The sequence below is a fragment of the Rhinatrema bivittatum genome, chromosome 1, assembly GCF_901001135.1.
Source record: "Rhinatrema bivittatum chromosome 1, aRhiBiv1.1, whole genome shotgun sequence".
NCBI lineage: Eukaryota > Metazoa > Chordata > Amphibia > Gymnophiona > Rhinatrematidae > Rhinatrema > Rhinatrema bivittatum.
In genome coordinates, this window is record NC_042615.1 from 111,948,717 (window position 1) to 111,973,368 (window position 24,652).

Sequence of the window (24,652 nt, forward strand, 5' to 3'; positions counted from 1 at the left end):
CTTTTGTTGGCGCATCAGGCGCAAACAAAAGTACACTGGATTTTAGTAGATACGCGCGTAGCCGCTAAAATCCTGGATCGGCACGCGCAAGGCTACCGATTCTGTATAGCCGGCGCGCGCCGAGCCGCGCAGCCTACCTCCGTTCCCTCCGAGGCTGCTCCGAAATCGGAGCGGCCTCGGAGGGAACTTTCGTTTGCCCTCCCCTCACCTTCCCCTCCCTTTCTCTACCTAACCCACCCCCCGGCCCTGACTAAACCCCCCCCTTACCTTTGTCGGGGGATTTACGCCTCCCGGAGGGAGACGTAAATCCCCGCGCGCCAGCGGGCCGCTAGCGCGCCGGGACGCGACCTGGGGGCGGGTCCGTAGGGCGTGGCCACGCCCCCAGACCGCCCCGGGCCGTAACCACGCCCCCGAAATGCTACGTCCCGCCCCGAAAACGCCGCGCGGATCGGGCCCACCCCCTGACACGCCCCCCTTGGAAAACCCCTGGACTTACGCGAGTCCCGGGGCTCTGCGTGCACCGGTAGGCCTATGTAAAATAGGCGCACCGGCGCGCAGGGCCCTGCTCGTGTAAATCCGGGCGGATTTATGCGAGCAGGGCTCTTAAAATCCGCCCCTTAGGGAATAGCCACTGCTATTAATTGCATCAGTGGCATGGAATCTTCTTAGTGTTTGGGTAATTGCCAGGTTCTTGTGGCCTGGTTTTGGCCTCTGTTGGAAGCAGGATGCTGGGCTTGATGGATCCTTGGTCTGACCCAGCATGGCAATTTCTTATGTTCTTAAGTGCAGAGATATTTTTCCATTGAACTATTATCATTTAGTCAGTTAACTATTCTAATTGGAAAGCACTGAGTAGGTCCTAAAGTCCAGATACAGGTTTAAGAGTGGCTCGGTAATTTACACACCCACACCCCCATGAGAATACAGTAAAAAAAAAAGAAAATCAATTCACAGATTTTCTTATTAAAAATAAAATTTAAAAAGACTAGACACAGATTCAGAATAACCCTTTCACTGTCTCCAAAGAAGAATTTCTGTTAATGCAAATGGGTCTAAATACTACATCTAAAAACTCAAGTATCCATCATTTACTTCAAGACAAACTTTTTTTTTTTTTTTTTTTTTATAAAATACTGAAGATTATTATAAGAAATTGTATACTTCTGAGCCAGAGGATCCCAATAGCAGAGAGACGGGGGTGGGGGGGCCATCTGCACCACCACTCCTGCACTATCAGTGTGTAGGGCCAGCAGAAGACAAAATCTGTCTCTGTTAATTATGATCTCAGGAGACTTAGGAGCATGTTATCTGCCTTTATTTGGAATGGAAGTCAAGACTATCCATGAGGAAATTAGCCCTTCCCTGTCATGAAGGTGATCAGCAGCCTTTGACATCAGAAGTACAATGCTTTCCTTGTTTAGATTTGCTTGATGCTGTTTTCTTCAGAATATAGTGCCATAAGATTCAGAAGTCAACTGGTTAAACCGTTTCCCTTGAAGTATGTATTGCATGTGAAAACTCCTGTCTCCTAGCAGAGATGTATATGAGCCATTCTTGTTAGTCTTACACAATGGGCGTGGCAGTCTGAATATAAATCAATGAGAATTTCTCTGCAGTATTCAGCTTGCTTATCCATTCAAGGCAGAGCTGAATTCCAACCAAGACTTTAATGCGTTGCCTACCCAAGATGGGCTCCTAAAGGGCTGCAGTGTGTTAATTCATTCTTAAGGCCTGACTATCTCCTAATCTGTTCATCCCACAATGTGGGGCAGTGTAAAGGCTGCGTTTACCCTCCCTCCCCCTCCCACTTCCCAAATACTGCACAATTTACATAATTTCTTCCGAAAAGCAGATTTTATTGATTGGACAAAGATGGCCGCAGCCCATAGACATTGAATAATCATCAATTAGCAAACATATCAATAACGTCATCATAACTGTACAAAACTCCATAACAACTCGTAACTAAATTAGTGACCAGCGAGCTCCCCCCCCCCCCGCTTCTATGTGGTAAGTATAAAAGTCAGCTGAGGCAGGCGCACCCCCCTTGGCCGTATAAGCGTGGAGCTGTTCTTTAATGCGTTGCCTACCCAAGATGGGCTCCTAAAGGGCTGCAGTGTGTTAATTCATTCTTAAGGCCTGACTATCTCCTAATCTGTTCATCCCAATAGCTGAAAACATAATTTGATCTCTCTAACAGAGATTTCTTTGCCTATTTACAAGTGCATCACTAAATAAATAGCATAGTCTTAGCAAAAAATGATGATTTTAAGTGAAACAGACTGATTTAATCAATAGTCTAACCTACTTTGCTTAAGAAACCATTATCTAGGTTGTATGTATTTTTTATGAAATTGATTTCAACTGAATGCATAGCTTAGCTAGCAACTAGATGGCAAATAGTGTAATTGTTTATGCATCTATTTACTGTGCAATTAACTCACACCTTTTAACTGATAGCTCAAGGCACATTATATTCAGGTACAGTAAGTATTCTCCCTGGCCCCATGAGGGCTGACAATCTAAGTTTCCATCAGTCTGATTCCAAATAGATTTAAAGATATATAAATCTACACAGAAAGTGTCCTTCTGCAGGAAGCATAGTTCAAATTGTACGCCAAGCTACTTCCATCCAGGGGAAGCAGTTACTGCAGGCTATCGAGCCTGTCTCAAATGTGCCAAAGGGATGGTGTCTACATCCATTGCCTGTGGACTTGCCAGCAGACATTTTTGGGGGTGGATTCATGTAATGGTAAAATGATTGACTGTAAGCGTTCACCATATTTCGCAATATGTATTCTAGGCATTTCAGACAGACTCGCTTGTACGGTATACTTCCTTTTTTGGGATAAGTTGGACTCATTTGTTCCATCATTAGAAAATATTGGTCAGTGTTATTCCCACACGCTGTTTTTCATGTATTTCCACGTTTTGCTTTTCTTTGTGGGAAGAATTTAAGCAATATTCTTGTGACCTGGGAACTTAGTGTTTCTTCCTGCGTAAATAGCGGTTGCCATCCTTGCAGCCATGGCTTCGCCTGCTCCTTGTCATGTTCCTTTTCTGTGTTCACCCATTCCACGAGTGGCAGGACTTGCACTCTGGCCAGATAGGACTCGTATATGTTATTTTGTGCTCCTGCCTTCTCTTATATGTGGAGAAAATGAAAACCTGTATTTTTGAACATTGCAAATGTATTTGCCAATCCAGGAGCAAACTGCAAGAACATGACCTATCTGACCTGAGTTTTTTTGCCATTGAGGTTTTCAGGTGCTGTGATTGTGGTGGAGATTTTCCGACCCTTCTTATGTACCGGGATCGGTGGGAGATATAAATATATATATACTCTGTTCTTTGGCTCCTGATAGGCTTAATCAGGAGACTGAATGTTCTTTTTATTTTTAAGTATCCCCCAGAGTGTTGGTACATTTTGGAACATCTCTGATTATTAGTGTTATGGTTCCCGGCCGCGCTTACCCGCGGCCAGGCCCCCCTACTTTCATCACACTGCCGGCACAGGGTCCCGATCGGGGCGGCCAGCAGCGCATGGGCCGCGGCGCGACTGCCTCCGGACGTCGGGGAGCAGCGTCGGGGAAGACGCGGCAAACCCCGCCTCTTAAAGGGGCAGCAGCGCGAAAACCAGGCCGGCCCCGGAAGATGACATCATCAGCCAGGGAGATTTAAACCTCTCCCTGAAGACAGGAAGACGCCTTTGCAACAAGGTTCCAGTGGTTGCCTGCTAGTTTTCTTCTGGTTTCCCTGTATTCTGGCTTGACTGGGATTGGATTTGGATTTTGCTGCTCACCGCCTGTCTCGGACCTTTGCCTGGATATTGGACTTTGTTGTTCGCTGCCTGCCCCGACCTGTGGCTTGGATTCTCTGTCTTCTGGCTTGACTCGGATTGGAACTCAGACTTTGTTGCTTGCCGTCTGCCTCAGACCCCTTGCCTGGAACTTGGACTTTGTTGCTTGCCGCCTGCCTCGGACCCCTTGCCTGGAACTCGGACTTTGTTGCTTGCCGCCTGCCTCGGACCCCTTGCCTGGAACTCGGACTTTGTTGCTTGCCGCCTGCCTCGGACCCCTTGCCTGGAACTTGGACTGTGTTGTTTGCCACCTGCCTCGGACCCTTTGCCTGGAACTTTTTCATCGCGTTGCTGCAGTACATTCCACCTTCTGGAGACGAGCACACCTTGGCACTGCCTGTGGGTATCATCCCTCGTCCCGGACCAAGGATCCACTACCCTAACAGATTGACCCTAACAATTAGTGTTTCACGGTCATTTACATAAACCCTTCTGTTTTGTACTCCTTTAGTCATTGATTATTATGCATTAGCCTATTTGACCTGATACGTCCGAGTTGTATTTTGATAGCCTGATGCTGGCCTCTAATTTGCTTTGTCTTGCCATATGGTTCTGTCATTCATGGTTTGATTGATTCCCTTTGTCATGTGGTCATTTTGGCAGATTTTTAGTGAGCCGAATGTATTCCTAGGAGCTCGGAACGCATTTTATGTTACAGCCTGTGAATGCATATCTAGTTAATTTGCGAATCTGGTGCTTTCTGGTATGTATTTCCTTCTTTGTTCCTCTGGTCAGCAGTGTGTAGCCCACATGGGTTTTGTTTATTTTATATGATGATATACTATACAACATTTAATTTCTCTTGTTTTTAGGTGGTCTGTTCCTCCTGATGCTTCCTTTGGGTGAAACACGGCTCCATGTCGGGGGACCAACTTTTAATGTCATGCTTTGAATTGCTTTGAATTTTGCCATTAAACCACTGGTTTAGCATATTGATACTCATTTTTTTGTGTGTGGATGTTTGAAAAGATTCATGGTGAGACCGCACCTTGAATACTGTGTACAGTTCTGGTCGCCGCATCTCAAAAAAGATATAGTTGCGATGGAGAAGGTACAGAGAAGGGCAACCAAAATGATAAAGGGGATGGAACAGCTCCCCTATGAGGAAAGGCTAAGGAGGTTAGGGCTCTTCAGCTTGGAGAAGAGACGGTTGAGGGGGGATATGATAGAGGTCTTTAAGATCATGAGAGCTCTTGAACGAGTAGATGTGACTCAGTTATTTACACTTTCGGATAATAGAAAGACTAGGGGGCATTCCATGAAGTTAGCAAGTAGCACATTTAAGACTAATTGGAGAAAATTATTTTTCACTCAACGCACAATTAAGCTCTGGAATTTATTGCCAGAGGATGTGGTTAGTGCAGTTAGTGTAGCTGGGTTCAAAAAAGGTTTGGATAAATTCTTGGATGAGAAGTCCATTAACTACTATTAATCAAGTTTACTTAGGGAATAGCCACTGCTATTAATTGCATCAGTAGCATGGAATCTTCTTGGTGTTTGGGTACTTGCCAAGTTCTTGTGGCCTGGTTTGGCCTCTGTTGGAAACAGGATGCTGGGCTTGATGGACCCTTAGTCTGACCCAGCATGGCAATTTCTTATGTTCTTATGTTTCTTAAAAGACAGCCATGGAAATAATTGGCAATATCTTCAGTTTTTTGGACTTTGCTTTGAGTTGCCATGGTCACTACTTTTTTTCCCTGTGTACTGGATGTATTCTAGACCATTTGGGGGCCGATGCAAAAAGTTTTAAATCTGTGTGCTGAAATTTAGCACACAGTTTCTTAACGCACAAGCTAATTTTATTTTTACCTCCCGATGCAGTAACCGAATGGTATGCTAATGCATCAGGAGTTAAAAAATGTGCATAAACTGGAAAATGTACACAAAGATAAGCTCAGTGCTCAGTAAAATATGATTTATGTGCATAATGATGAGGGACTGTGTTATATACAACAGGGACACAAGTGGGTCTTGAAACTATCATGAATGGGTTTTCCTATGCTGGATCCCAATGCTGTGTTAATTGCAAATTCAGATTTGACTGTAAGCTGTCCTGATGCCTCTGTTCATTTAAATTTATTGTAATCTGCCTTGAGACCAATTTTGGGAAAAGGTGGACTATCAAATGTTCATAAATAATTCATATTTTATAATCAGAAAACATAGTTTAGTGCACAAAAAATGCTTTCTTGAAATTATGCCCAAAAGAAATGTGAAACTTGTTCCTGTTGTTATCATTTATTTCATATTTGCTGAATTTTGTGGAGTGACTGGTAGTGGGGGGGAAGGATTTTTAATCCACATAATCCTTTCCAGAAATACCAGTGACAGTTTTGTTTTATGAGGGTCATTTTCAAAGGGACTTCTGTGGGTAAAATTGTACTTGCCCTGCAGGCATGCCCCTTAAGAAAATTGTGCAACTAGTATGTGTGTAAAATTATACACATATATACTGTGCGTGCACACTTTTACGCACATGGGAGAGGCGTTCCAGGGGGCTGGAGTTGGGACTTAAGTGAATATTTTTTTATTTTAAGAATAATGAGGTCCATATTCTGCTGCTGTTTGATTCAACTCTCCAGATAAACTGTATGCAAATCTATCTCATGCATATTCATTATAGATATCCTGAAAACCTGACTGTTTAGGTGTGCCTCCAGGAGAAGGTTGGGAAGCTTTGTGAAAGGGCAAAAGAGCCAGTGTCCTGTTTAGTGCTGCACCCTCTATTATTAGTTTTTAGGATGAAAAGTTTAAAATCCTCACGCTTTTAAGAGCCTTTGTTTTAAGGAATCACTTGTACATATTTTGTTCATTAGGCTAGAGAATGTGAAATATATTCCTGGATATAATTTAGAGCATAGTTTGGCTTCAAAACTACACCTCAGTAAGAGAGTTGTACTGAAATGCTGTTTCAGCATTTTAAAATAACACATTCTTCCAATTAACAATGTCACGATTCCTTCCCCACTCCAGGTGAAAAAACTGAAACGTGAGCTCTCACAAATGAAACAAGAACTACTCTACAAAGAACAAGGGTTCGAAACGTTGCAGCGGTAAGTTTAAGAAAATTATTGGGCTGCCACTCTCATTTTGGGACTATATGCAAAATGATATATGGTAGATGTACTTGAATTTATCTTACTTTTTTAAACATTGTAAATGTTTGTTTTTTTTTATTAATGGCATACTTTATGCAAAAGCAAAACTGAATTTGAGAATCCTTATGATCTTGATGCATCTTCTTTCAATTAAGCCTCTCCTTGTGGCATATAATCAGTGCAGTGGCATTGCTGTGTCATAGATGGAAAGAGGATTATGCCTTCAGGTGAGGATAAACTTCAAGGGACAAAGATTCTAATGTGCCGGAGGGTACATTTTCCACAGGGTGCCCAGCTATGTGCCCAAGTGCATGCTTTCTTTTCAGCCCTCACAAGCCTAACCAGTTTTCAGGCACAAGATGCACGAGAATGTTTAAATGGAGTTCAACTGTGGTATAAAATACACAGAATGGCAGCATGCCTGCTGTGTACCTGTTAGGATTTGTAGGTATGTGGGTCCTGGGCTGAGGTGAGAGATGGTACCGCCCACAGGGAGGAGCCCTGTGAGCCTCACCGTTGGGAGGCAAGGTCTCAGCAGATGGCAGACACAGCTGTGGAATAGAGTCTTTATTAGAGAGCTAGAGGGGCACTGCCCGTGAAGCGGGGAGTGCAGGAGAAAGACACAGAATCTGTGCAATGGGGTATACCCAAGGGGATTACCTCTGTAGTGACGATACAGCAATGGTCCACGGAGCGGGGTTCAGCCATGAGGCTCCTCAGTAGAGATGGTCCGTGGAGCAGGGCACACCAGTGAAGGTCCTCAGGAGAGATGATACGGTAGTGGTCCGCAGCATGGGGTACACTGATGAGGGATCTTCACTTAGAGGTGACATGGTAGTGGTCTGCAGCACGGGTTACACCGATGAGGGTTCCTCACTAGAGATGGTGCGGTAGTGGCCCGCAGTGTACCCTCACTAGAGATGGTACGGTAGTGGTCCGTATAGCGAAGGTTCCAGGAGAAACCCCAGGGAACGGGGCAAGCAGTAGTCCAAGGCAAAAGGCCCTCCAAGGAGCAGATAGCCAGTGACGAGGAAGGGCCCCCGAGGAGCAGGTATCCAGAGCGTCTTACGCCAAAGTAGCAGGAACTGGAACGGGAAGTCCGTAGTGAGCGAAGTGGATTCAGCAATGAGGGAACTCGTTGCCAAGTCGTAGGTAGGCAGGGTCAGCCGGCTTAAATGTCCTGGAAGGATGACGTCATCCGGAGGGGATGCCCCTGAGGTTCCCGCCATGACGTGCTTAAGACTGGCCCGTGCGCGCGCTCGCGCCTAGGGGATTCCGAGGGCAAGATGGCGGTCGGCAGCATCCGCGGCAACCAAGGAGGCCCGGGAACGGTAGGCAGGCCGGCGATAGCTAGCGCAGGCCGCAAGTCTTCCCAACAGAGTCAAAGCTGCAAAGAAGGAGGTGAGCAACAGTGGTCGCAGTAACAGTACCTACATTTTTTGAAACTTTAAATGTGCATGGGTAGTTTGCAATTACATCCTTGAAATGCCTCTCTTAAATGGGGACAAAAGTATATGCAATCGGAAATTTAAGCAACTGAATATCCACTTATGTAGATTCATCTACGTTTATATTACCTGCGTAAATCCTGAATACGCCTTTGAAAACTTAGCCCTTCATGTTTACTAGAAGAAAATAAAATGAGCCATATTCTGTCTATTTTATTTTGTTGCTGTTATTGGTTTTCTTATTATTTTTAAATAATGTTGCCAGCCTTAGGATTTTTCAAAAGGCAGAGTATAAACATTTGTAGTAAATCTAGGTATCTCAGTGTAATGTTCAGTGCATCACTAGGGTGTCAAGTAAACTAGCTGCTAAAACAAATTTCAGATATATTTCTTTACAAAAAGGATAAAGGATAGAAGGTTAAAGGATAGAAGTTATCAATTAAAAATAAATCTTTGAGATTATAAACACTGTCAAAAGGGGCCTCAAGCTGTTCTTCTTATTTACCCTAAAAGAAAATTATAAAAAGCGATTAAAGTTACTCAGAGTCCTGTAAGAACAGTAAAATGAGCTTGAACTCGCTGGCCTCATGGAAACCTTTGTAGTAATGAGCTCCAAATTAGCACTTCAGTTTAATGTGTGAGGGGAATGTGGTAGCCTACTCGTTGGAGGTGAATAGGTGGTCAGCTTCCTCAGATGTGTGATGAAAATAATACTATTTTAACTATCTGCATGTTGATTTTAGGAGCTGTGATTCTAATATTAGAGAAATTATAATCAGGAGTATGCCAGGGGTTGTTTGTATCCTTATTTTCTTAGCTCCTTGTTGCAGTAGTTATTCTGTTTCCGCTGCGTGTTTCCTATGCGCTACTTAAACGGATAGCTAACTTTGGTATTTACTTGCAGAGGAGGCCACTTCTTCAACTCCAAACTTTATTAACAGATAAAACATACAAAGTTTTACTGTGCTTAAACTGGAGGTAACAGCAACCAATGCAGTCTGGGCCATAGAAACAGACAAGTACAATGAGGATTATTCTGCAGGGGTTGGGCCAAATTAGCTGCTGAAGCATATAGGCCTGGCCAGAGCTGACTGGACAGATATGGGGATCCTCTGCTTCCAAGGAAGAGGTTAATCCTTTAAAGCCAGCTGCTCAGAATACAGCAGAAGCAGTGAATGAGCAGGCTGACCACCAGCTGGCAGTGTAACAGAAAACAAGAATCTTTTTGCAGAATACAGTATAAACAATGCTGGCAACAGAAACAGGCTGCTGTAGAAGCGGGACACTGTAAAAGCAGGACAACAGTGAATAAACAGGAAAACTCTGGTGGAGACAGGGCATTCTCCACCTGGAAACATAAGATTCTGCTATTAACTTTTCTTTAATTAAATACTAATTACAATATTGTAGTCAGCGTGAGGAGTCCAAAGTGCTCACACTTCTCCATGAGGCAAGAGATGTACTGTTTCAGTGATAGGTCTGACGACGTTTTTTTTACTTGTCTGATAGTCAACTTTATGGATCTTCTCAACTCTGCTGGGTATTGTCTTGGTGATGAGATCTCCAGGTGGTGCCAGATTCACATCAGTCTTTTGGGTAAGGATGGTAGCAGGAATCAGGATCATTGGAGACTCTGGGTCTGTCAATACAGGAACTAAGGATTTGGCATTGATGATGGCTAAGACTACCATCAATGTCAAAATAAGCATTGCCCATCTTGAAAACCTATTGAAGTGGTGTCTTCCTAGTGGCTTTTTACTTGGAATATTGGTAACCAGAGAAGTCACCGAAGAGCAGATCTCTGCCTTCTAGTTCAGGATTTAGCAGTTCAGAACAGACTATTGAGTTTGCTGTCTTGCCACAGTTCCAAAGAAACTGTCAATCATGCGGTCTGTGTAAGAGAACTGGAGAGATGGACCTCATGGCATGCTCAGCAGAATTCAGTTCTATAGTAATGTAATGCCACTGTTCTGGTTGGGTTGATTTTCTGATATGTTCAACCCTGTTGCTCACATACACATAACATTTCCTGGTCTGATTGTATATATAACCCAAAACTACTTTACTGTCAATGTAAAAATAAAAATAGAAAAAAAGACATACGTAGCTGGATCAAGACAAAAGTTTAATCAGAAAAACAGAAAATAGTCCAGTAATCCATAGTATAAATATATATATATATATATATATATATATATATACTATGGATATTTATATATACTATTACTATTTCTATATATTTATATATATATATATATACACACACTATGGATTATATATATATATATATATATATATATATATATATACACATACTATGGATTACTGGACTATTTTCTGTTTTTCTGATTAAACTTTTGTCTTGATCCAGCTACGTATGTCTTTTTTTCTATTTTTATTTTTACATTGACAGTAAAGTAGTTTTGGGTTATATATACAATCAGACCAGGAAATGTTATGTGTATGTGAGCAACAGTGTTGAACATATCAGAAAATCAACCCAACCAAAACAGTGGCATTACATTACTATATATATATATATATATGTGACTATATATATATTGTGACTATCTCAAATAATACTTCTTTAAGTATATCACTGACTGGAACTTACCTATGATTTTAAGTTTCAGTCAATAGTTTGGTTAATGTATTGTCATTTGAGATAGTCACAGTATATACATACTATGGATCATTGGACTGTTTTCTTTTTTTTAGTGTAAAAAAGTAACTATGTCAGGTTGTAAGTCTATTTCATTTAGCACCAGTTCAGCAATTTTCACAGCTAATATTATCCCACACAATTCAAGTCTTGGGATGATGTGGCTAATCTGCAGAGCTAATTTAGTTTTACCAAGGATAAATCCCACATGAGTCTTACCTTCATTTTCCAATATTTTCAAGAAGGCTACCGCAGCTATGGCTTTCACTGAGGCATCTGAAAAGACACACATTTGCATGTTTCGTGCTGCAGTGGGAGAAACCAAGGTATACATACATGGAATCTGGAACTGATCAAGTGCTTGTAGGGAAACTCTCCATGCTTCCCCTTTCTTGCTTCGGGGCAGTGGGGTATCCCATTCTCATATCTCTGCTGAAAGCTCTCCTAGCAAAGATTTCCCTTGTATTGTAACTGGGGCTACAAAGCCAAGTGGATCATATAGGCTGTTAACCATCAAAAGAAATACCATATTTATGGTTTTTCCTGGATTGACACTGTTATGAAGGTTGAGATGATGTGGACCCTTAGTCGAGGAGGAGTTGATTCTACCTGAGGAGACCGCTCCTCGGGTTCCTCCGTCGGGTGGCGAGGCCAAATTGAAGCAGGAACCAGTTGGATCTTCACCACTGGAAGCCCGTGGTGAAGCCCGTGGTTCCCCAAGCGGCCCATAGGAACCCGGGCTGCTTGGGCTTAGGTGAACCTTTGAGAGGTAGAGGATTCATGGAATCGGAGCAAGGGCCAGTTGGATCTTCGCCACTGGAAGCCCGTGGCCCCCCCCCTCCCCGGGAGGAGCCCATAGGAACCCGGACCACTTGGGACTTAGGTGGGCCCTTGAAGAAGAAGATTCGTAGAAGTCCAGTCCGAGATCAAGAGCCAGAGAACACCTACTGCCAGTCCGAGGTCAGACACCAGAGAATCATCGATTACCAGTCTTAAGTCAAACACCAGAAGGTCGTCCAGGAATAGGAAGCAAGGTACCAGCGACACCAGCAGACTCACAGGAGTGAGCAGACTCCTTGCCAAGTCAAAGCACTGGAAAAGGAAGTCTCCTTATATACTTCCTTGAGTCTGCCCTATCTGAATCAGCTGGAGCTGTTTAAGGTGCTGAGGTTCCTTTAAAAGCCGGCAGGAGGTGCGACCACGCGCCTAAGGGGAGGACCGAACCCGGAAGTGTTGCAGGGCGGCCCGAGGCCGTGCAGAGAAGACCGTGGGGCATCTCCCCTGCCGGGAGGTACGACAGGAGCTCGACCGAGAGGGTTGCCCCAATGAAGGGAAGCAGGGCTAGTCCCGAGGACGCCTCCCCAATGATGCCGAGGTGCCGGCGGCCATCCCGACGCTGCGGGAAGAGGTAGGAGGGGCCAGCCGCGGATGATCACGGCTGGAAGTATAACAGACACCTGAAAGGTGAATGTGTCTTTCTTGAGATTCCAGCTGAGACCAAGGTTGTGCTGTATTGGTGATGTGTTGACTCTTAGGTCTAAATTGTTTAGATACTTTGCATGGCCCTCCAAAGAGAATGCCTTCGTTAGCATTGCACTGTTGTAAGCTATTTTTCACAGTTTCAGGTTATTGACAGCTAACATCTACTGTGTCCTATTCAGCAGGTCTTCCTCTGTAGTCATTGACTTGAGTCCATCATCCATATAAAAAGACCCTTTCCATAAACTCAGGCTTCTGTACCATACTACTTTTCTATTTCTTATGCTGTTTTTCTGAGTCGATAGATAGCCATAGCTGATGATAGACTATTGCAAAGACATATACTCTCATATCGTACTTGATGATGACATTGCTGATATTATTGTCACGGTATCATAGGAATCTTAAGTAATTCTTCTTGTCTTCTCGGACCACAGAACAGCAGACCATCTGTTGGCTGTCAGTGGTTACATCAACAGGCTCTTTTCTGAAGTGGATTAACTCTCCTTAAAGACTGTTTTTTTAGCATGGACCAGTAAGAAGCACATTCAGAGAAATTCCTTGAAATTGAGCACTTGAATACAGTCCTGATTTGTCTAGATTTCTGAGGATGGTACAAGCCAAAGATGGGAAGATACCAGTACTGTTCACCTTACTTCAGTGGCGGAGCTGGGTCTGCATGACCATTGTCAAATATATTTTTCATGAAGACCACAAAAATTATCCTTTGTCTCTGGATTTCTCTCCAGAGTCCAATACAAGGAAACCAATACCTAAGTGTGCAGAATGGAAGTGGCGCCACCTAGCTATTTGATTCATCTTTGAAGAATTCATTATTCATTATCTTCAGGAATTCTTTGTCTTCCTTTGAAAGTGCAGGTTTATTATCCTCTCTTATAGTCTGGAACACTATATTTCCAAGATCCTCATCACAGTTCTCTATGGTGAAATTGATCAGGTAGGTTTGTGCAGCATAATCTAGTTGTTCTTTGTAGTCAGGCATTTCTTTAATGAAGAAATTTTTAGCAGATGGTTTGCAAAATGATGTACATCTATTATCTAGCACACTGATTGTGAAAGCATCAACACTATTTGGCTTGCATACTCTTTCAATGCAAACATCACCTACTGTTACCCAGCCAAGGTCAGTCTTTGAACATAAGGACTGTTGTGAGGACTTTTGCATTGTTGATGAAGTCTCAGTATATCCCTACCACATAGAAGCAGGATCTGCACATTGTGGTCTAAAGATGGGATACAACTGGCATTAGTTTTCAGGTGGGGCTGATACCACGCAGCCTCTAGTATAGGAATTTCATTTCTGATGTTAGGTATTTAGTAGAGATATGCATTCGTTGCTCCTTTTGTATCATTTATTTCGGCGGTTCACGTGTATCTCACAAATGGATAGTAGGCGTGCAAAACAGATGGTGTGTACATATGTAGTTGACAATAGATATACATGCTTACCTTCCATTTTACGTGCCTACTATCCAGTGGGAGCAGAGGAGAGGATCACCTTGCTGGTGAATGGAAAGAATCAGTAAGTACTGCTTGGAGAAATTTTTAAAACATAAAAATATCGGGGAGAAGTAAACTATAGGGGTATATTGTTTAGTGTGTTCATGTGTTTTGTTTTAAATAGAAAGGCAGGCAACAAACAGAAGTTTGTGCATTTGTTTTTCCCACCCCTCTCCCACCCACCCCTAGCTCATCCTTTCATTTATAGGCAGGTGTCACTTTTACGCTTTAAAAAAAAAAATTTTTAATCTGCCTTTTAACTTAAACTCAGAAATTCCCCACACCTTATCAAGAGTTTGATCATTCCCTTGTAGGTCACTACAAGATGTATATAGTGAATACACTAATACATTTAAAGGACCCTAATTTATTTATTTATTTATTTATTTATTTATTTATTTAATTTATTTTTAATTTTTATATACCGATGTTCCTGTATAATATACATATCACACTGGTTTACAAGGAAATAAAACTGTCGCCTCGTGGGCAGTTTACATTGAAACAAATAACAAAAAGGAGCTTAAAGGAACTTACAGAGAACAATCATGTCTAACTGAATTGCAATAAAGAACTATTCCGAAACGTATGTACAGAAGGAGATAAGGGGTCAATGTCTATAAAGATATTGTATTCTTCCGGCTCTTAGTTCTCCGGGAATGCTTGGGCGAAAAACCAAGTCTTTAGCTTCTTTTTGAATGTAATATGGCAAGGTTCAAGGCGAAGGTCCGGAGGGAGCGAATTCCAGAGTGTAGGACCCGCCGTGGATAGTGCGCATTTCGTCAGTGAGGTTTTTGCCGGTTGGGTGAGTAGCATGTTCTTGTACACACTTCTAATAATTGTACGCAATCCTATACCCATACCAACCTAAAACTTAACTAGGAACTGAACAAATTTAAGATGAAGGCAGCAGTCCAGCAGCAAGAGGGGAGCCTCCCAGTCTTTTGCATCAAGGGTCACATGTATGATTTTTTACCCACCGGTGAGAAATTGTATGTGTGCATCCGATGCAAAAAGCTCCTGTCTCTCAGAGAACAAGTCCGATCTCTGGAGACTAGAGTAGAAGACCTGGAGGAGCTGAGGCAGACAGAGAGGTATATAGATGAGACTTTTAGGGACATAGTAGCCAAGTCACAACTCCAATCTGGCATCCCTGGTGCTGCCTTGGAGGAGGAAGGTCTCATGATCAGAAAGCATCAACCTGGTGCATCAGGAAATGAACCTGTAGCAAGGAGCTGCTCTCCAAGTGGTGCATTGTTCTCTTGTACCAAGGATGTGTCTCCCAGGGCTAACACCAAGGAGGGAAGAGTTAGATTGGTCATCATCATTGGTGATTCGATTATTAGGAATGTAGACAGCTGAGTGTCTGATGGGCGTGAGGATCACCTGTTAACATGCCTACCTGGTGCAAAGTTGGCGGACTTCACGTGTCAGGATTTTAGACAGTGCTGGGGAAGAGCCAGCTGTCGTAGTACATGTGGGCACCAGCGACATATGAAAATGTGGGAGGGAGGTCTGGAAGCCAAATTTAGGCATTTAAGGTAAAAAGCTGAAATCCAGAACCTCCAGGGTAGCATTCTCTGAAATGCTCCCTGTTCCACATGCAGGTCCCCAGAGACAGGCAAAGCTCCATTCCCTGTACGTACCAGGATCAGTCCAGACGGTGGGTTATGTCCCCCGTCCAGCAGATGGAGTCAGAACAGAGCTCGAGGGCACCGCCTCCTGTACCAGCGCACCCTCTACTGGAGCTCAGTATCTTTCTGACTCCAGCAGATGTGAGTTGGGGAATCAGTGCTTCCCCAAGGTGACAGGTTCTGATTTTTTATTTTGCTCTTTTGAGTCTCTCTCCTGTCATTTCCTTTGATATTAACAATTTGGATCAAGTTTGTTCAAAAAAAAAAAAAAAAAAAAAAATTAGTAGAGAAAATCTTCCTGTCAGTAATTTTGAGGAGGCGTGCTCTTTCTGTGTTCTGTCTCCTCCTGCAGCTTGTTTCACTTGCGTCTGGGGTAAGTGTGTTTTATTTGCCTTTCAGCTGCTTGTTCTCGGCATTTGCCGGGACTGCCGGCTCCTGCACACATTTTTCAGCGGTCCCTCGGCCCGGCGACTTCTACCTCGGGCCTGGGTGCGCCGGCAGCGGTTCTTCCCGCCGGCGCCTGGGGACCACTCGGGCGGGTTGTGTCGGCCTTCAGGCCCCCCCGCGCTGCTTTTTTTCGAATCGGCCCCCCCCCCCGAGGCTTCTTCCGGCGGCGTTTTTTTCTCCTTATGCCGCGCGGGTCTCGTTGCGAGACCTGCGGCGAGGCGGGGACTCGTTTTTCTAACGAGGGAGTCTGCCCACGCTGCCTCTCCGACGGGGAAGGCGCTGCGCACGGCTCGGGTTCGCGCCCAGCGCCCCCCTCTCCACAGCCAGGGAAGCGCGGGCCGGCCACGTTCTCGGCAATGGCGGGAACGGCGGCCATTTTGGATGAAGATTTCAGCGCGGACCGCGCTCCGGATGAGCAGGACGCAGTTCGGGGAGCCCCCCGCCTGCACCGGGGCCCCGAGGAGGGCCTGTCCCAAACTCGCGGTCCCCGCCCCCGGGTCCCTGGTTCCACCTGGGACGGCCACAGGATTCTCAGCTTTGCCATCCCAGTCGCTTGCGGTGGGAGCGGTTTTCCCTTCGGGCCCTGACCCCTCGGACCCTCCGGATCCTGCGCATTTGGAGGGGCAGGCCGAAGGCGACGATCCGCGAGCCCTGCGCATTTTCCACAAGGAAGAATTGGAGGACTTACTACAACGGACCTTGCAAGAGCTCGATCTGGACCCTCCGCCGGATCCCCCGGCACCTGTGGCCCCAGCGGTTGCGACGTGCTCCAAAAAAGGGGACCCGGTTCTGGCGGCCCTCAGGCCTAGGGCTAAGGCTTTCCCGGTCCATGAGTCGTTTCTTCAGCTCCTCACCGGGGAATGGGACGTCCCGGAGGCATCTTTGAAGGTCGCCCGGGCCATGGAGAAATTGTACCCGCTGCCGGAGGATTTCCTGGATCTCGTTCGGTTCCCAAAGGTGGACTCGGCGGTCTCGGCGGTGACTAAGCGGACTACGATCCCAGTTACTGGCGGAACGGCCCTACGGGACACGCAAGACCGCAAGTTGGAGACGTTCCTCAAGAAGGTTTTTGAGGTTTCCGCCTTGGGGATGCGCGCCGTCATGTGCACTTCTTTGACCCAGAGGGCCAGTCTTCTCTGGGTCCAGCAGCTCCTAACGTCGCAGCAGTTGCCGCCGGATGAAGCCGCTCAGGCCGACAGCCTGGAATCTGCCATCGCTTACGGGGCGGATGCTCTGTATGACCTCTTTCGCGTCCTGGCCCGGTCCATGGTGTCGGTGGTGGCGGCTCGTAGACTCCTGTGGCTCCGAAATTGGTCTGCGGACACCTCCTCCAAGTCGAGCCTGGGGTCCCTTCCATTTCGGGGGAAATTCCTCTTCGGAAATGACCTGGATCAGATCATCAAGTCTCTGGGGGAAAACTCGGTGCATCGTCTACCCGAGGATCGGCAGAGACCTTACCGAGCCTTTGCTTCCACCAGAACCAGGGCTCGGGCGCAGCGGCGCTACAGGTCGTACCGGCAGCCAAGTTCTCGCACAACTTCGAGTAGACCGCAGCCATGGTCGCGCTCCTTTCGAGGGCGGAGGCCCTCGAGGGAGGGCTCGGGGCAGGGGAACCCCCCCGCCAAATCTGCTCAATGATGCCAGACCGGCCCACTCCTCCTGCCCGACCATCGGAGGCCGACTCACACTATTCGCAGAGGAGTGGGCAAAGGTTACTTCAGACCAGTGGGTCCTGGACACCATCCAATACGGTTACGCCTTGGAGTTTGTCCGCCCCCCTCGGGACAGGTTTCTCTTCTCTCCTTGCGGCTCCGACCTCAAGAGGGTGGCGGTTCAACAGACTCTAGACCGGCTGCAGGCCATAGAGGCTGTTGTACCCGTTCCCTTCGGCGAGGTGGGCTCGGGCCATTATTCCATCTACTTCGTGGTGCCCAAGAAAGACGGTTCGTTCCGGCCCATACTGGATTTGAAGGAGGTGAACCGCTCACTGCGGGTCAACCGGTTCCGCATGGAAACGCTGCGTTCCGTGATTGCCGCAGTTCATCAGGGCGAGTTCCTGGCTTCCCTGGATCTGACGGAGGCGTACCTGCACATCCCGATACGTCCGGACCACAGGCGTTACCTACGCTTCAAGATTCTTGGGCAACACTTTCAGTTCCGGGCCCTACCCTTCGGACTCGCTACGGCTCCCTGGACGTTCACCAAGATCATGGTGGTAGTGGCGGCGGCCCTTCGGAAGGAGGGTATACTAGTGCATCCCTACCTGGACAACTGGCTGGTGCGGGCAAAGTCTTTCTCGCATGGTCAGGACTCGGTGGCCAGGGTCTTGGAGGTGCTCCGCTCCCTGGGCTGGGTGGTGAACCTCCCCAAGAGTTCCCTCGTTCCATCTCAACGCTTGGATTTCCTGGGAGCAACCTTCGACACACATCTGGGCATGGTGTTCCTGCGTCCGGACAAGGCTATCTCCCTGAGGGAACACATCCATCGTTTTGCAGCCTTGTCGGACCCTACAGCATGGAATTATCTTCAGCTTCTGGGAGTGATGGCTTCCACCATCGACATGGTGCCCTGGGCGTTTGCACACCTACGTCCACTGCAGGCGTCCCTGCTGTCTCGCTGGAAACCTGTGTCGCAGGAGTATCAGGTAGTTCTGCCCCTCCCTCAGTCGGCTCGGGAAAGTCTGAACTGGTGGCTGGTTCCAGCTCATCTGGCCCGCGGCGTCTCGCTCGAAGTCCCCTCCTGGGTGGTAGTGACGACCGACGCCAGTCTCGTGGGTTGGGGCGCCGTCTGCGGCAGAAGCACCACACAGGGGATGTGGTCCCCGGAGGAGGCAAGGTGGCCGATCAATTGTCTGGAGACCAGGGCGGTACGTTTGGCGCTTCAGCGTTTCCTCCCCCTGGTTCGGGGCAGGGAGGTACGAATTCTCTCGGACAACGCGACGACAGTGGCTTACATCAATCGTCAAGGCGGGACGCGGAGCGAGCAGGTCTCCGCGGAAACCACGCTCCTGATGGCATGGGCGGAACTCCATCTTGTACGTCTCGCAGCCTCACACATCGCCGGGGTAGACAACATTCAGGCGGATTACCTGAGTCGTCAGCGGTTGGACCCCGGCGAATGGTCTCTCTCCGCCGAGGCGATGGACCTTCTGGTTCAACGCTGGGGACCGCCACGGTTGGACTTGATGGCTACAGCCCTCAACGCCAAGGCCCCGCGCTTCTTCAGCCGCAGAAGGGAGCGCGGCGCGGAGGGGGTGGATGCTCTAGTATTACCGTGGCCGACAGGTCAGCTCCTCTATGTGTTTCCTCCCTGGCCATTGGTGGGCAAGATCCTCCGAAGAATCGAAAACCACTGTGGTCCCGTAATCCTAGTGGCCCCGGAATGGCCGCGTCGGCCTTGGTTCGCGGATCTACTCCACATGGCGGTGGACGGCCCGGTCCGGCTGAGTCATCTTCCCTGGCTCCTGCATCAGGGCCCGGTATTTTTCGAGCAGGCGGCACTCTTTTGTCTTGCGGCCTGGCTTTTGAACGGCGTCGACTCCGCCGCCGAGGCTATCCGGAGGCGGTGATTTCAACGATGCTCCGGGCTCGTAAGCCCTCGACCTCTGTTGCCTACGGGCGAGTGTGGAAGGTCTTCGAGTCCTGGTGTGTCGGTCATGGGACCCGCCCGACGGAAGCAACGGTTCCCCTAATCCTTCAGTTTTTGCAAGACGGATTGGATAAGGGCCTGGCATACAATTCTCTCCGAGTACAAGTGGCGGCCCTGAATGCCCTGGTACAGACAGAGGTTTCTCTATCTCTCCAAGTGGATATCGCTCGTTTCCTGAAGGGGGTTAAGCATCTTCGGCCTCCGGTTCGAGATCCCTGCCCGTCGTGGAGCCTTAACCTAGTTCTCCGGGCTCTGGCGGGCGCTCCTTTCGAGCCACTGCAGGAGGCTTCCCTCAAGGACCTCACTATGAAGACGGTTTTCCTTGTGGCGATTTCTTCGGCTCGTCGCATCTCGGAGCTACAGGCGCTTTCCTGCAGGGAACCGTACCTCCGCCTTTCTGATGCGGGGGTTTCTCTACGTACCGTACCATCCTTCCTTCCGAAGGTGGTTTCTCACTTCCACTTGAACCAGACGGTGGAACTTCCGGCGTTCTCGCCAGGGGAAGAGAGGTCCCTTCGTCATTTGGACGTCAAACGGGCTCTGCTCCGTTACCTGGAGGCTACCAATGAGTTCCGGGTTTCCGATCACCTGTTTGTGCTCTGGTCGGGACCTAAGAAGGGCTCCGCCGCATCGAAGACAACGATTGCCCGCTGGATCAAGGATGCCATCTCGGCGTCTTATATCGGGGCTGGTCGTGTTCCGCCTACAGGTGTCAGAGCTCATTCTACACGCTCGCAAGCCGCGTCTTGGGCGGAGTCTCGGTCCGTCTCGCCACTGGAAATCTGCCGGGCAGCGACATGGAAGTCGTTGCATACCTTTGCTCGGCATTATCGGTTACACCTGCCACTTTCAGCCCCTGGGCTTTTTGGCGATCAGGTTCTCCGAGCAGGGCTCTCAGGGGCCCACCCGGTTTAGGGAAGCTTGGGTACATCCCACCGTCTGGACTGATCCTGGTACGTACAGGGAAAAGAAAATTATTCCTTACCTGCTAATTTTCGTTCCTGTAGTACCATGGATCAGTCCAGACGCCCACAACTCTGGGATACTGCTCCCCTGCTTGGTCTTCTGTGCGTGTCTCTGTCTCATCTTCTCTTCCTCTCTGGTTCTCTCTCAGAGTTGTACAGCTCCTCACAAGTTGACTAGGGCGACCTCGTTCTGGGTCTGCCTATCCATTGTTCTTGATGTTGGTTTACGTCAGGGTTTTTGATCCAAATTGTTTCTGTTTTTGGCTCTTTTGGGCTTTGTTATGCATGATACTGAGCTCCAGTAGAGGGTGCGCTGGTACAGGAGGCGGTGCCCTCGAGCTCTGTTCTGACTCCATCTGCTGGACGGGGGACATAACCCACCGTCTGGACTGATCCATGGTACTACAGGAACGAAAATTAGCAGGTAAGGAATAATTTTCTTGTCTCAATGCGTGGATGAGACGATGGTGCAAGGAAGAGAGATTCAGTTTTGTAAGGAACTGGGGAACCTTTTGGGGAAGGGGGAGTCTTTTCCGAAGGGATGAGCTCCACCTTAACCAGGGTGGAACCAGGCTGTAGGCGCTAACCTTTTAAAAAAGGAGATAGAGCAGCTTTTAAACTAGAATAAAGGGGAAAGTCGACAGTCAGCAGCGCATGGTTTGGAGGGAGGGATCTTCAAAGGATACTAATGAACTATTAGAATTAGGGCATCCCAACAGTGAGGATCCATTAATAAGAAAAGTATTCCAAGTGCCTGTAATTAAAAACTCACCTGAGCTAAAAGATTCCAATTTATCTCTATCAATTAGAAAGCAGAATGAAAATACAAACAAAAAACACACTTTTAATTGTTTGTATGCTAATGCCAGCAGTCTAAGAAGTAAGATGGGAGAATTAGAGTGCATAGCAGTGAATGATGACATAGATTTAATTGGCATCTCAGAGACATGGTGGAAAGAGGATAACCAATGGGATAATGCTATACCAGGATACAAATTATATCGTAATGCCAGAGAGGAGCATCTTGGTGGCGATGTGGCGCTTTTTGTCTGGGATGGCATAGAGTCCAATAGGATAAAGATCTGCATGTGAATAAATGCACAATAGAATATTTATGGGTAGAAATCCCTTGTGTGTTGGGGAAGAGAATAGTGATAAGCATATTCTGCCATCCACCTGGCCAAAATGGTGAGATGGACAGTGAAATGCTAGGAGAAATTAGGGAAGCCAGCCAAACTGGTAGTGCAGTGATGATGGGAAATTTCATTTACCCCAATATTGACTGGGTAAGTGAAACATCAGGGCATGCTAGAGATATAAATTTCCTGGATGGAATAGAAGACAGTTTTATAGAGCAATTGGTTTGCATTCCGAGAGAGGGTGCAATTTTGGATCTGATTCTCCATGGAGCACAGGATTTAGTAAGAGAAGTAACGGTGTTGGGGCTGTTTGGCCCTAGTGATTATAATATGATCAAATTTGAATTAGTGACTGGAAGGGGGACATTAGGTAAATCCACAGATCTAGCACTGAACTTTCAAAAGGGAAGCTTTGATAAAATGAAAAAAATAGTTGGAAAAAACTGAAAGGTGCAGCTACAAAGGTAAAAGGTGTGCAACACGTGTGGACATTGTTGAAAAATACCATCCTGGAAGCGCAGACCAGATGCATTCCATGTATTGAGAAAGGTGGAGGGAAGGTAAAACGATTGCCGGCATGGTTGAAAGGTCAGGTGAAAGAGGCTACTTTAGTGAAAAGATCTTCATTCAAGAATGAATATAAAGGATCCCAAAGGGAGGAACACAAGGAAGAATATCTGGTGAAACTGAGGGAGATGAAGAAAGTAATCAAAAAAGCAAAAAGTCAAGTGGAAGAATGGATTGCCAAAAAGGTAAAGCAAGTTGACAAAATATTTTTCAGATACATCAGAGAAAAGAGAAAGGTCCAAAGTAGTATAGTGAAATTGAAAGGTGAAAAGGGTCAATGTGTGGAGAGAGATGAAGAAATGACAGGAATATTATTTTCGAGCTTCTTCTATACTTATAGCCGTTTGCACATCGTATCGGTTTACATACAACTAAGAACTTTTGGGCGAGGCCCTTACATAGAACAATAACAATTGTGTGAATATTAAACAAATACTTCAGTTTGGTGTTCACTAAAGAAGACCCTGGAGAAAGGACCATTGCTAGTTAACAAGAAAATGGAAGGGAGTGGAGTAGACAAAACTCCGTTTACAGAACAGAATGTATGGGAAGAGCTAGGAAAACTGACAGTAGACAAAGCAATGGGGCCTGATGAGGTTCATCCCAGGATACTGAGGGAGCTCAGAGTTGTGTTGGTGGGTCCGCTTCACGACCTGTTCAATAGATCCCTGTAAATGGGCATGGTGCCGAGTGCTTGGAGAAGAGTGATGGTGGTCCTGCTTCACAAGAGTGGGAGCAGAGAAGAGGCTGGAAACTACAGGCCGGTTAACCTCACCTCGGTGGTGGGAAAAGTAATGGAGACACTGCTGAAGGAAAAAATAGTGAACTATCTACAGTCAGAATTAGACAAATCCGATTGACGTTTTTGTAGGGTGACTAAGGAATTGGATCGAGGAAGAGCGCTTGATGTGATCTACTTGGATTTCAGCAAAGCTTTAGATATAGTCCTGCATAGGAGGCTTGTGATTCAAATGAGAAGCTTGAGAGTGAGTATCAAGGTGTGGTGGCCTGGATTACAAACTGGTTGACAGATAGAAGACAGCGTGTGATGGTAAATGGAACCTACTCTGAAGAGAGAACAGTGTTAAGCGGTGTGCCGCAAGGATCAGTGTTGGGACTGGTCCTGATATTGAACAGCGTGGACATGCCGTAAGTTGTTGAGAGAATGAGACATGATTTAAGGAAGCTTGAACAGTGGTCAAATATATGGCAGCTGTGATTCAATGCCACGAAGGGCAGAGTCATGCATCTGGGATGTGTAATCCAAAAGAGTTGTACGTCTTGGAGGTGCACAGAGCAAGAGAGGGACCTTGGGGTGATAGTGGCTAGTGATCTGAAGATGGCGAAGCAATGTGACAAGGTGATAGCTAAAGCCATAAGAATGCTGGGCCCTCATAGAGAGAGGAGTAACCAGTAAGAAAAAGGAAGTGATAGTCTCTTTGTACAGGTCCTTGGTGAGGCCTCACCTAGAGTATTGTGTTCACTTCTGGAGACCGTATCTCAAAAAGGACAGAGACAGGATGGCGGCGGTTCAGAGAAAAGTGACGAAAATGGTGGTGGTGGTGGTGGGGGGGGGGGGGGGGTCTCCATCAAATGACTTATGAGGAGAGGTTGAAGGACCTAAATATGTATACCCTGGAGGAGAGAAGATGCAGGGGAGATATGATACAGACCTTCAGATACCTGAAAGGTTTTAATGATGCACAATCGACAAACTTTTCCATGGGAAAAAAATCAGTAGAACTAGGGGGTCACGTAATGAAATTCCAGGGAGAACGACTCAGAACCAATGTCAGGAGATATTTCTTCATGGAGAGGGTGGTGAATGCCTGGAATGCCCTTAGGAGGAGGTGGTGAAGACAAAAACGGTGAAAGATTTCAAAGTGGCATGGGATAAACACTGTGGATCCCTAAAGGTTAGAGGATGGAAATGAAAAAAAGAGTGCATGAGGGTAACTTGCTGGTGTGGCAGTTAATGCAACTCTATTATTGCTCTCTGCTTTTACGGCAGGGAGAAGGGAATTAGCTTCAAACAGCAACCAACAAGGACATTGGATTTTACGGTCTGGGAAAACAAATAAGCATGGGAGTAATTTGCTGGTGTGGCAGTTAATACCCTTAACCAACAAGCCTGATACTTTGGATGCAACTCAAACATTGCTTTCTGTTTCAATGGCAAGAAGTT

General features: G+C 46.6%; 1 protein-coding gene across 3 annotated transcripts in view; it reads left to right on the forward strand.

The window, feature by feature from the left end:
- WWC2 (WW and C2 domain containing 2) overlaps nucleotides 1-24,652 on the forward strand; it is a 396,047-nt gene that overhangs the window by 187,578 nt on the left and 183,817 nt on the right. For all 3 annotated transcript variants that reach the window (XM_029581662.1, XM_029581741.1, XM_029581816.1), the window contains exon 5: nucleotides 6,833-6,912. In XM_029581662.1, coding sequence (XP_029437522.1) covers nucleotides 6,833-6,912 — 80 coding nt within the window. The remainder of the gene's footprint in view (nucleotides 1-6,832; nucleotides 6,913-24,652) is intronic.